Source organism: Macaca fascicularis, chromosome 1 (genome assembly GCF_037993035.2).
Source record: "Macaca fascicularis isolate 582-1 chromosome 1, T2T-MFA8v1.1".
Taxonomy (NCBI): Eukaryota; Metazoa; Chordata; class Mammalia; order Primates; family Cercopithecidae; genus Macaca; species Macaca fascicularis.
The window spans coordinates 8,363,018-8,377,214 of record NC_088375.1 but is presented as its reverse complement, the minus strand read 5'-3'; the positions used below and the strand labels follow the sequence as shown (position 1 = coordinate 8,377,214).

At 40.0% G+C, this 14,197-nt stretch overlaps 1 protein-coding gene across 14 annotated transcripts in view; it reads right to left on the bottom strand.

Annotated features, from left to right (window-relative positions):
* RGS7 (regulator of G protein signaling 7) overlaps positions 1–14,197 on the bottom strand; it is a 564,000-nt gene continuing 549,803 nt past the window's right edge. For all 14 annotated transcript variants that reach the window (XR_012433585.1, XM_065542364.1, XM_074037698.1 and 11 more), the window contains one exon: positions 1–699. Coding sequence is in view for 6 of the 14 variants with exons in the window: in XM_065542428.1 (XP_065398500.1) it covers positions 649–699 (51 nt within the window). In the remaining 8 variants the exon portion in view is untranslated. The remainder of the gene's footprint in view (positions 700–14,197) is intronic.

The following is a 14,197-nucleotide window of genomic DNA, read 5'->3' as shown; positions in this document are numbered from 1 at the left end:
TGAGATTCTGCATCTTTTAATGAAAGATAAAACAACAATATAAACATACACAAATTTACAGAGAAGGGAACAACTTTAATACATTTGGAGTAAAAGGTGTTTCTTCTTTAAATATGGTATAAAAATAAATGCAAGAAACATTAACGGAGAATGTACAGACAACAGACAAAGACAGGAGTTTCTTTCCGACTGTGGATACATTGGTGAAATGAAACTTTCTGTGCGAATTTACTGTTTAATAAATGTGAAGCCGTATGTATACTTATTGATATATACTTTTTTCTTTTACAGTTCTTCCAGTTTTTGACTGACTGAATTTTTAGTGAACTGTGTGTCTAGCTGAAGCTTTGAGAGAGAGAGAGAGAGAGAAGGAAAAAAAGAAAAGGTTTTACTTCACTTGAACTTGTTAAAAAGGAAAAGACACAGATCCAGGGTAAGTAGAGGGAGAAAGAAAGCAGACAACAGTTTGGAATGGAGGCATTGAGATGGAAGAGTCCACTGGAGATGGAATGTACACACACAAATAACAATTTAGGTCCTTTGCTCATGCAACATCTTGTTCTAATGTCCTCTGCTCCAGATCACAACAGCGAGCTACAAAGTATGTGCAGTGACTCCAGTCTGCATTCATGCTACAAGATGATCCGTTTAGTAAGACTGAACAAGGCTTGTTAACCTCTTGGACGTGAGAGATTTCCCCTGAGAAAATATATAAAACAAGAAAAAAGAAAGAAAATCAAGTATGATCACTGAAAACCTGCTTGGTAGTAGCAACTATTTACTGTAGCTGATTTGTGTGCAAGGGTCAAAACTGAACCCTTTAAGTCCATCTTAGTTCAAACTTCATGACCAACCTGCCTTCCCCGCTCCCTCCCTCCACTGACACGTCAAACAAAACTATCCTCCCTCCCTCCACCCTCCTACCCCTCCCAAATCCTTCCTCCCCACTGCAAACAGACTGATGGTTTCACAGCACAGATCAGCAAATCATAAAACATATCCATAAATGTTCCATCAAGGCTTAGCAATGAAGCAACATCTAGGTTCCCAACTGATTATAAACATGTTACAACAAATCTTAGTAAGCTGCTCTGAAAGATAATAATGTGAGTGCATTCTTGTTCAATGGCTGAAATTAATGTCACATTTATAAATATCTAGAAATGTAGAGGATATGATTGAATCAAACAAAATGCAGTTTTTGAGGGTGTGATTCATGAAACTCAAGATTGAGTGTGTCCCCTACCTTACATAATAATGGAGAAAAAGGTGAAAATTACACATCTGAAGATAAAAGTCTATTTGTTCCCTGTTTCCAGCTGTTGACGTCTTCCTATCCTTTCCTGACTTCTTCCAACCCTAATCCAAGAAAAAATCTGATCTATTCTGATTCCACATATACGATTACGTAAAGCACATACGTAGGTTTTAGAAATCTCATAAGTCAACATTGTTGCTGTTAATTACAAGTAATCTAGAGAGAGAAGAAATCTGAGGCCGGGCACAGTGGCTCACGCCTGTAAGCCCAGCACTTTGGGAGGCTGAGGTAGGCAGATCATCTGAGGTCAGGAGTTCGAAACCAGCCTGCCCAACATGGCAAAACTCCCTCTCTACTAAAAGTACAAAAATAAGTCGGGTGTGGTGGCGGGCACCTGTAATCGCAGCTACTCAGGATGCTGAAGCAGGAGAATCACTTGAACCCAGGAGGTGGAGGTTGCAATGAGCCGAGATCGCACCACTATACTCCAGCCTGGGTGACAAGAGCGAAACTATCTCCAAAAAAAAAAAAAAAAATTTGAAGTATTTGATCAGAATACAAAACTGGTGGTTCTCATTTCATGTCTTATTTTATATGTTCTATTAAAAAATTATGTGGGCCAGTTATTTAATGAATTTTTGTACATCTCAAGATAAAATAATAAGTAAAAATAAAAAATTGGAAACATATATTTTAGTAATAAATTACAGTCATAGCAATAGTCTTGATTTGCTACCTAATGTGGCTCCGTTTTAGAAAGGGGTTGGCGGTGATGGGAGATACATCATCACTCATGGTCATTGCCTTAGTCTGTTTGGGCTGCTATAACAGAAAACCATAGACTAAATGGCTTATAAACAACAGAAATTTATTTCTTATAGGCCTGGGAAGTCCAAGATCTAGACACTTATAGATTGTTTGTCTAGTGAGGGCCTTCTCCTTGGTTTATCAATGGTGCATTCTTGTTGTGTCCTCAGATAATGGAAGAAGGAAATAAGCTCCCTGGGCTTATCTGATAAAGGCTCCTGCTCATAAGGGCTTCACCTTCATGATCTAATTACCTTCCAAAGGCCCTGTCTCCTAATACTGTCACCCTTGAGATTAGGATTTAACATGTGAACTTGAGTGGGGAGGGAACAGAAATATTCAGTTCATAGCAGCCACATTTTTGGAAAAAGACAGTATGTTTAAGAAAAGATTAATAATTCCATAATCAACCTTTCTTTACACACCACATAATTACTGATAAGGGGCCTTTGCTGATATGAACAGCAGCAATGAAAATCATGCACCATTTTCTCTTAGTTTTTTCTTAATTGGGAAAAGGGTCCACAACTTAGCTTTCAGCAACTGAGAGGGAAGATATTAAAGTGGTTTTTGTTTTGTTTTGTTTTGTTTTGAGACGGAGTCTCACTCTGTTGTCAGTCTGAAGTGCAGTGGCTAAATCTCGGCTCACTGCAACCTCCGCCTCCCGGATTCAAGCGATTCTCCTGCCTCAGCCTGCGGAGTAGCTGTGACTACAGGCACCCGCCACCACACCCAGCTAATTTTTTGTATTTTTAGTAGAGATAGGGTTTCACCATGTTGGCCAGGATGGTCTCAATCTCCTGACCTTGTGATCCGCCCGCCTCAGCCTCCCAAAGTGCTGGGATTATAGGCATGAGTCACCGCGCCTGGCTAATATCAAAATTTAATGTTGGTATTTTCCACTAGGCTTCTGTTTATTCACTTTACGGGAGAAACAACAATAAAAGAGAAAACAGTTTATTAACAAGAGACCCTGCTTTATAAATAAAATATGCATTCCTGCCTGCTCTGGTCTGAATGTCTGTCCCCCTCAAAGCTCACGTGTTCAAAGCCTACTCTCCTATGTGATGCTATTAGGAGGTGGGGGCTTTGGGAAGTGACCAGGTATGAGGGTGAAGCTCTCATTAATGGAATTAGTGCTATTTATGTCTGTCTGTGTGTGTGTGTGTGTGTGTGTGTGTGTGTGTGTGAGACACAGTCTCACTCTATTGCCCAGGCTGGAGTGCAATGGTGCAGTCTCGGGTCCCTGCAATCTCCGCCTCCAAAGGCCCCAGTCACTGGGTTCAAGCGATTCTCCTGCCTCAGCCTCCTGAGTAGCTGGGATTACAGGCATAAGCCACCACGCCTGGCTAATTTTGTATTTTTAGTAGAGCCGGATTTCGCCATTTTGGCCAGCCTGGTCCCAAACCCCTGACCTCAGGTGATCCATCTGCCTCGGCCTCCCAAAGTGCTGGGATTACAGGCATGAGCCACTGCGTCTGGCCTAGTGCTCTTATAAAAGAGGCCCCAGGAAGCTTGTTTGCCCCTCCCACCAGGTGAGGACACAGTGGGAAGATGGCTGTCTATGAATCAGGAAGGGGGCCCTCATCGGACACTGAACCTGCCAGCGTCTTGATCTTGGACTTCTCAGCTTCTAGAACTGTGAGAGATAAATTTATTTTGTTTATAAGCTACCCACCCAGTTTACGGCATTTTGTTATAGCTGGCTATAACGGACTGAAATGCTGCCTCCACTTCCATGCTTATTTCCTCATCCGTAAAATGAGGATAATAATAGTACTTACTTTCAAATCTTGTTCTGAAGACTGATACACGTAAATTGCTTAAAACTATTTATGGATCATTTTGTTCACTCAGTTTATGTTGGCTATTACCTTATACTATCATTATAATAATTAATACTATCATTATATGCTGTCTTCATTAAGATATCCAAACCCAGAGTCACTATTCTGACACTGAGGAGGACAGAAAGTTGTAAATTAAAAGCTAAAATCATAAAATCATACTGCTTTTCCACCCCAATCCTGGGCAACAAGTTAATCAAATGATGTTGAAATAAAAAAGATTCAGTTCTTAAATACAACACTATTTCCTGTGTTTACTACTGTAGTCTCTGTGCTATGAATAGAATTATATACACATGTGCATATATACCTATTCTGAGACTAAAAAATTTATCTTTAAAATGTGCTTACTTGGCTGGGCATGGTGGCTCATACCTGTAATTCCAGCACTTTGGGAGGCCGAGATGGTTGGATCACTTGAGGCCAGGAGTTCAAGACCAGCCTGGCCAACATGGTGAAACCCCATGTCTACTAAAAATACAAAAATCAGCTGGGTGTGGTGGGGCACACCTGTAGTCCCAACTACTTGGGAGGCTGAGGTGGGAGAATCATTTGAACCTGGGAGTAGGAGGTTGCAGTGAGCCGAGATAGGCCACTGCATTCCAGCCTGGGCTACAGAGTGAGACTCTGTCTCAAAAAAAAAAAAAAAAAAAAGTGCTTACTCTTTGTGGGATAAAGGAAGGTACACATCAGTACACATTGGTTGAGGCACAACAATTAATTCTTATATAGTAGAAGACTGGGGGAAAGATGCTAATATAAAACTGTTTCTTTTAAAACTACAGATTAATGTGATTTGGTTCAAAATTCTGGGAAGAGGAGTGGGCCAGGTGCAGTGGCTGATGCCTATAATCCCAGCACTTTGGGAGGCCTAGGCAGTGGATCATGAGGTCAAGAGATTGAGACCATCCTGGCCAATATGGTGAAACCCCGTATCTACTAAAAATACAAAAATTAGCTGGGCATGGTGGTACACGCCTGTAGTCCCAGCTACTAAGGAGGCTGAGGTAGGAGAATCGCTTGAATCTGGGAGGCAGAGGTTGCAGTGAGTCAAGATCGCACTACTGCACTCCAACCTGGGTGACAGAGCGAGACTGTCTCAAAAAAAAAAAAAAAAAAAAAAAAAAGAGTGAAATAGTTACATTGAAATTGGAAGCCATTTGAAACTCAGACACAGTCATTTTTTTATTTGAACGATTAAATCTACTGTTGTCCTTATCAATTTATAAAGAAAAAAAAATGTGGTTCTCTTTCTACAGTTTTGTTTTTATTTTTTCAAATATCCTCAAATCCTCAAAGCTACTAGTACGTGGCCTGATACGGACTTCATTAAAAATTGGATATGATACAAGTTAAGCGTGACAAGCACTTGTCCCAGGAAATAATTAAAAAACACTTTTTCATAGAAGCCCGTAGAGAAATATAGGCCCACAGTAAACCTGGGGCTTTGTGATATTAGCATAACAATGGGCAGAAATGAGAAAACATACAGGTGTATTTTAACAACAAAACTCTGTGTGGACCAGGCGAGGTGGCTCAGGCCTGTAATCCCAACACTTTGGGAGGCCGAGGCCAGCGGGTCACCTGAGGTCAGGAGTTCGAGACCAGTCTGGCCAACATGGTGAAACCCCATCTCTACTAAAATACGAAAATTAGCTGGGCGTGGTGGCGGTCGCCTGTAATCCCAGCTACTCGGGAGGCTGAGGCAGGAGAATTGCTTGAACCCAGGAGGTAGAGGTTGCAGTGAGCCGAGATCACACCATTGCACTCCAGCCTGGGCAGTAGAGTGAGATTCCATCTCAAAAAAAAAAAAAAAAAAAGATCTTAAGTGCAGCACTGAGGTCAAAGCAGACAGCATGGATGCCCAATGAGCCATCTGGATTGGAAGATTTAGATCACTTGGATCTATTTGCAAACCATATGCAAATCCTGCCTTATTCACATACTAGAAAGGAAAATACATAAGCCCTACTCTAGTGCACAAAGAAACTATTGTGTCTACACTTCTGGTTGCACACTCTATTGCAATGTATTAAGTTAAAAAGAACACGGATCACTTCCAGGGAAGTATACATGGTACGATATTTGCATGTCAGCCGTTTTGGAACAATCAATTTCAGTGTAGTTCCTCGGATGCTGTATGGAACCAGCCCCTGCCAATGATCTTTTCCCAATTTTTCCAAATTGAAGAACCTGAGAAATGGTTTTTCAAAATTATTTTTAAAATTTTCGAGACAGGGTCTTGCTCTATCACCCAAATCAGGGTGCAGTGGTGTGACCATGACTTACTGCAGCTTCGACCTCCCAGGCTCAAGCGACCTCCTGCCTCAGCCTCCCAAGTAGCTGAGACCACAGGTGTGCACCACCATGCCTTGCTGATTTTTTATTTTTAGTAGAGATGAGGTCTCATTATGTCGTCCAGTCTGATCTCAAACTCCTGGTCTCAAGTGATCCTCCCAGCTCAGTCTCCCAAAGTGCTTGGATTACAGGTATGAGACACTGTGCCTGACCAAATCTGAGAAATTTTTATATCTAAGTTTTAAAGTCTTAATTCCATAAATTAAAAGGGCTAACAAACCCTATCAATAGCATTTTTAAAAAACCAAATTGCTTACAATAATTCAATAATTTTATGTGAATAATACTTATTTTTAACCCCATGATTACATATGTGTTATGTGATTTACACTCTTCCTGTCAGATTCTAAAGGAAACAGATTATAGTGGAAACAGAAATCTATAGAGAAAGACAAATATACTTAGAACATAACAAAAACTCAAGATCTTATGACATTTTGTAACATCTAGTTAATGGTGATATGCTAGAAAAAGAAGCATATAATCAGTTTTGGGACAAAATAAACCTGGGACTTCAGCTGGCACGTAGGTGAATAGACAGCATCATCCTAGTCTATAATATGATAATTACATAAACAAAGAGAGTTCTCTAGCGTGTCACAATAAAACTTCCCCTCCACTAAACCAATTCCTTTCTGTCCTAAATGGTTTGGAGAGATTTTGTTATAATTAGGGACAACACCCTCAAAACAAAAATAACAACCTATGTATTTGTCCTTAACTTTTCCAAGTGAACTATCAAAGGTACAAATTTTAACTGACTTTTAAAACATCATCCTTGGCCTGGGCGCAGTGGCTCATGCTTGTAAACCTAGTACCTTGGGAGACTGAGATGGGTGGATCACTTGCGGTCAGGAGTTTGAGACCAGCATGGACAACATGGAAAAACCATGTATCTACTCAAAAAAAAAAAAAAAACAGGGCATGGTGGTGCATGCCTGTAATTCCAGCTAACCAGAAGGCTGAGATAGGAGAATTGCTTGAATCCAGGAGACAGAGGTTGCAGTGAGCCGAGATTGCGTGCCACCCCACTCCAGTCTGGGTGACAGAGCGAGACTCTGTCTCAAAAAAAAAAAAAAAATCATTCTTAGTCTTAAAGTAGTAACAGAAAGTTGATGATAAGGAGCCCTGAGTCAGTAGGAATTGATGAAGGCCAGGTTCTTAGCTACAGCCTGACAGCCTGGGGCATTAGGGAGACGGAAGCAACTTTCTACATTCCTCTCCTGCAATCCAAGGAAGTAGAGTGAAGCTATGTTTGCTTGAGTTACTAAGCCCACTTATTTTATTGCTGTCATAAAAACACAAAGTATGGCCAGGCGTGGTGGCTCATGCCTGTAATCTCAGCACTTTGGGAGGCCGAGGCAGTGGATCATCTGAGGTCAGGAGTTCAAGACCAGCCTGGCCAACATAGTGAAACCCTGTTTCTACTAAAAAAAAATATATATCACAAAATTAGGCAAGCGTTGTGGCAGGTGCCTGTAGTCCCAGCTACTCGGGAGGCTGAGGCAAGATAATCACTTGAACCTGGGAGGCGGAGGTTGCAGTGAGCTGAGATCGCGCCATTGCACTCCAGCCTGGGCTACGAGAGTGAAACTCTGTCTAGAAGAAAAAACAAAAAACAAAACAAAACAAAAAAACACAGTAGTCTTTTTTTTTTTTGAGACGGAGTCTCGCTCTGCTGCCCAGGCTGGAGTGCAGTGGCGCGATCTCAGCTCATTGCAAGCTGCGCCTCCCGGGTTCCTGCCATTCTCCTGCCTCAGCCTCCCGAGTAGCTGGGACTGCAGGCGCCGCCACCTCGTCCGGCTAATTTTTTGTATGTTTAGGAGAGACGGGGTTTCACCGTGTTAGCCAGGATGGTCTCGATCTCCTGACCTCGTGATCCTCCCACCTTGGCCTCCCAAAGTGCTGGGATTACAGGCGTGAGCCACCGCGCCCGGCCCACAGTAGTCTTTTCTAGTCTACAGGACACTGAAGAGATTGAGCAGAAATAAAGGGGCAGAGTTTTAGAAGGTGGCTATGAAACAGCTTACAGAGAAGAGTAGAAAGTTATCAACATCTTTTAGATTTTTTTTGAGGCCAGGCGCAGTGGCTCACGTCTGTAATCCCAGCACTTTGGGAGGCCGAGGCGGGCGGATCACGAGGGAGATCGAGACCATCCTGGCTAACACGGTGAAACCGCGTCTCTACTAAAAACACAAAAAAACTAGCCGGGTGAGGTGGCGGCGCCTGTAGCCCCAGCTACACGGGAGGCTGAGGCAGGAGAATGGCGTGAACCCGGGAGGTGGAGTTTGCAGTGAGCCGAGATCGCGCCACCGCACTCCAGCCTGGGCGACAGAGCGAAACTCTGTCTCCAAAAAAAAAAAAAAAAGATTTTTTTTTGGAAAAAAATGTAACCTCCATTTTCGCTATCCTTTTACAATTCCTGCTTGTTTGTCTCCAGCCATTGCCTCCGAGTGTCTCCCATATGTTGCTGTAGACTCGGACGTATATTCTTGAGTGCTTTGTAGGCTGCAGAGACTATGGAGAGGAACTGGGAGTAAGAAAGGTAAAAATCTTGTCATTGCCTTTCCACTGGTTTATGTGATCCAACTGTCTCACCAGATGCTCAACCCCACAGCTCTGTTAATAAAAAGAGCTGACCATATGGTGGTAAAATGAGATGCTATTGGACCAGAGATAGGGAATGCTTTTAGGAGAGGCTGAGCTAAAAGACGTTATCCGTTTGTTATTTTACTCTCATGTTGAAAAAATACCCTTTTTTTCACACTTACTGAACCAGGGATGGGGAGTGCTCTTAGCAGAGTCTAAACTAAGGGATGTTAGATGTTTGTTATTTTACTCTCAAGTTGAAAATTCCTGTTTCACTTGTAAATATAAACATCTTTGCCTGGATTTCCAAATCCTTCACTACCTGGGTTTCGTGGCCTGTCAGACTCTTTACTGTTACCCACGAAGTGGTTCTTTGGCTGGCCGTTGTGCCTGCTGCTCTCTCCGCTAGTCACCTGTTTGTGCATGTACCTGTTCAGACCCTATCCACTCTTCAAAGATGAACTTCTTATCTATGTCCTTGCTGAAGCCTTCTAACTACCCCTAAACTCCACCAGTTCCCTCTTTGAATTATTCATACTGGTAGAACCTGTATTAGTGCTTTTATATGCCTTCTTACATGGTTTTGTAAGTCATCTGGCCTGATGAAGTAATAACGGACAGCTGTTAAACGACATTAACATTACAGTAGTCTCCAAATAAGTACTTGATTATGCAAGAGTTGAGGTTCTTTGGCTGCAAATCTCATTAAGGGAATAAATTTCTAGAAATCAGGGTAATGAGATTCCAAGGTCTTGGGAGAATTAACTTTTAATTTGGGGGAGGAGAGGCGTGGTGGAGAGAGGGATGAGGGTCACTGGTCACACCCTCAATATTAACAGATTGACTAATAGAATCAGAATCTTTTCAAGTAGGCAGGTGCCAAGAAGGAATTCAAGCTAGGCCAGGTGTTTGGGAAGCTCTTGCATGATTTAAATGAAATCAGTTTTTCCAGGTAAACTTACAAATGAGCTTACTGAAACACAATGAATAATTTTTATAAAACTGTGGAGAGTGGGTGAGTTCCTAGAATGTTAAAGATAAGCTTGAATTCTTGAGATTTAAGATGGAAAGGACATGAGGAAGACAATTCTGTAGTTAGTTTTGGAACTGTCATATTTAACGTTGAATGCTGAAAAATATTCTAGTACTATGTACTAAAAGGAGATAGCTCATGAACACATATACATTTAAGTACTGGTCACTAGCTTCCTAAGAGAATTGAGAAGGAAAAAGTATAGCCAACTACTTTCATTTTCTTAGTTAAAAATTTTTTCCATAATAAAAGCAGTATATGTTCACTAAAGAAAATGGAGAAAACATAGAAAAACAGAGAAGAAATAAGTATTACTTGATATATGATCATTTACTTTCTATTATGTCCTTCTACCTTTTTATACACAGATACATGTTTAAAGAGATTACATTTTGTTCAATTACCCATGTTATAGATGTTTCTTCTAAAATAATACTGTTTTACCAACTAAATGAATTAGTTGGTAAGGAAATCAATTTAGAGAGATGCTACCAACACTTAGAAAAAAATTAAGTATAGAATATATTTTAAAAATCAGATTGCATTGCACATAAGGGAATGTATTGTTATGTTATTTCGGTTCTATGCACATATAAACACACACAAATACAGTTTATACAGTAACCATATATATGTACACACACACATATACAAATATGCACAAACACACGTATGTGTTGGTCAAATGTGGCTACTCCGGGCACACCGCCCATGGGTTAGCCCTGCTCTGCAAAGAGCAATAGAAAAATTAATATTTTTTAAAAATGTCAAATATGGGTATCATTAAAAGAAACAAAAGCCAATGCTTTAAAATCTAATTTTTAATATTTGTATAACATTCCAACAGTAGATATGTCTTGATATATTTAAGAAATTCACAATTGTTGTGCTTTCAGACTGTGTTCTATATTTGACAATTATATAATGCAACAAATATTTTTTATATGTGGGAACATCTGGGGTTTTTTTAGGATTAAATTACTAGAACTTGAATTACTGATTCAAAGTGAGAGATTTTTGACCTTTTGGCACATTCTGTCAAATTCTATTCGAAAAGTGATAGCAATTCAGACTTTTATGAACATTGTACAAGATCACCTATTTTCTTAACCCCTTTCTAATACTAGATGTTATCATATTAACAAAACAAACCTATTTGGAGGAAAAAGTGATTGTGCTGCCTTCTGAATTTTACTTAGGTATTAATAACAATAGGTTTTCTTTTTTGTTTTCTCATATATCGATTTACTATTTGTATTTCTTTTGTTAAAATTTCCTAAGTCCCTCTCTCATTCTTCTAATGGTGTGTTGCTCTTACAACATTATATGTTTGCAAGGAACTCCCTGTAGACCCTATATTACATTTTTGTCTGTCATAGAGATGCTCATTTACTCATTTTAAAAAGGAGTTTACCAGATTTGAGGACAGGAACTTGCTTTAAACAAAAGATCTTCGGCTAAGTAAGGCATGCAGCAGTGTTTGCAGTATCTCTGTGGTTGGAAAAGAGAAAGATGTGCTTCATAACTAAATAAACAACTATCTTCATGGTGTGCTATTAGGGCAGTGGAATTCTGTCTTCCTCCCTGTTCCTTATGACATTTTAATCAGTAATTTGAATGATTAAACTGATGAAATTCTGATAAAATGTATGTATGATCCGCTTATAACCTTGGTTAAAAGACTGAGTAACAAAGAAATGCTTCAAAAAATTATGTAAAGCTATACAAATGAACTAAAACTTACAAGATAAATTTAGTAGAAAGAAGGGTAAAGAACCAACGTACACTAAAGTGAAAAGTAAATAAATAATGAACAAAGAAACTTAGCAGCAAAAGACAAAATTAGGGACAACTAATCTCAGCACATGAGAAAAAAATCCAATTTTTAAAGTATTTTATTTTAAGCCCCAAATGACATTACATGTTGCTCTGGTTGGGGACTACAGTGGGGAAGTGGATGCAATTTTCAGGTTAGATTTTAAAAGTTATAGTATACAAAGCCAAGGAGGTGATATTCCCACTTTATGCTGGCTGGGCCATATCTCAAATACTATGTTCAGTTATGATTATGAGGCCTACTGGTGAACTGGAGCACATGTACAAAGTGAGCAACCAGGATGATGAAAGAACAGGAAATTATTAAATGGGAAAACATTAGAAGCTCACTTTCCCGTTATAAGTGTCACTCAGATTTAATTTGCTAGCAACATTTAAGACATCTTTACTTTATCAAGTCTTTTTGTCTTCAGCTTAGTTATCAAAGAAATATCTTTTTCTTTTTATACTCACATTTCAACAGGTTTATTTTAATAAAGTACTTACATGCAATATGCAATAAATTTAATTATAAACAGCTGTGGGAACAAATGGAACAAAACAAAAATGGACTCTTACACAGTTCAACGGGTGGTTGCAGAAATGTGAGGACGTAATTGGAGAGCAGCCTCTCAGCTGTGACATTTGTGTGCTCTTGACATTCACCATGGAGAAAGTGGAGAGCATTGGTATGTCTAGGGCAGTGGTTTTCAGAGTGTGGCCTTAAAATCAGCAGCAGCATCACTGAGAATTGGTTAAACATGAAAATTCTTGAATTGGATCCATCAGTAAATGACTTACGTAGACTTTCTGAAAGATGGAGCCCAGCAATCTGTGTTAGCATGGGCCCTCCAGGTGATTCTGATGCATCTCAAGTGAGAACCACGGATGTTTAGTAAGGAGAGATCAGCTGGGAATACTTCTATCTGTGTGATGATTTTTAAACGGTATGGTTTTGGGATGCTTGAAACCAATGTGGAGCAGAGAAAAAGAAGAGTTCTAATGTAATCAGAGATGAGGTTACAGAATCTGCATTTGCCAAGCCCCTGGTGATTTTTGAGGTATGGATAGTTGGACCACACTTAGAAAAATAATGAAGTAGGCAAGGCACGGTGGCTCACGCCTGTAATCCCAGCACTTCGGGAGGCCAAGGTGGGTGGATCACTTGAGGTCAGGCGTTTGAGAACAGCCTTGCAACATGGTGAAACCTCCTCTCTACTAAAAATGCAAAAATTAGCTGAGTGTGGTGGCGCATGCCTGTAATCCAAGCTATTTGGGAGGCTGAAGCAGGAGAATCACTTGAGCCGGGGAGGCAGAGGCTGCGGGGAGCCAAGATTGCACCACTGCACTCCATCCTGGATGACAGAGCGAGACTCCGTCTCAAAAAACAAAAGAAAACAAAAAACAAACAAACAAACAAACAAAAAACAGAAACAAAAAGGAAAGAAAGAAAAAAAGAAAATGAAGTAGAGTTTTTTTTTTAATTTATAAATTTGTTTTTTATAGAGACCAGATCTATTATGTTGCCCAGGATGATCCTGAACTCCTGGCCTTAAGTGATCCCCACAACCCCTGGCCTCGGCTTCCCAAAGTGCTGGGATTACAGGCACAAGCCACTGTGCCTGGCCGACGTAGAGATTTTAACTAAGGAAAGAAAAAGAAAACTTGGGGGAGGTAATGTAAATCACACCTCAAGCAATTCACTAGTTGTCATCTAGAGGAAGGGCTTGTATTACTCTGTGGTGGCTTCAGGAAATAGAACTAGGATTAATAGTTGGAAGTTACAGAAAAGTGGATTATGGAAGGGATTTCTAAGAGATGAAATGATCTGCTGACTAAGGGTACCACATCTCAGATACTTAGGAGCTGCCAAATGCTGAATACCCATTTGTCACTGAGCCTACAGAAAAGATTCTTGCAATGGACTGAGGATTGGACCTGGGGAAATATGGACCTCTAAGTTCCTTTTCAATTCTGAAACTCCAAAAATTTTATCATTCCCAGTATCTCCTGAAAGTACCTTGAAGATTTACATTTTACAGTCAGAAAAGAGAAAGCTCTCCCAATAAACTTTTTTATCTCATGTTAGGAATATATTCTTGTTAGATATTAATAGGTCTATTTCAGGTGAACAGTGTTGAAAATAGGGGCTTGTTATTCTCCTTTGTAGTAACTGAGCCCATGTCCATTGGGGAATTCGGTTTTGGCTGATGAAATAGATGTAAAACTTCCTTAATACCAAAATAAAATCTGCATGACTCAAAGAGGCAAAAAACTGATGGATGAACTGTTTATTCCCCCAGAAATAATAGAGCATTCTAGAGAATGTGCTTTAAATTTCCAATAACTGCCACAGCCTATTTTAGTAATGGCCTCTGCTGGTTGAAATTACAGATATATGTGGCGTATTTAGGATTGTCCACTGTGTGTTCCTATTATTCTTAGATACTGGCCATTGACAAAAACAATGACAACAGCCATCAAAATATG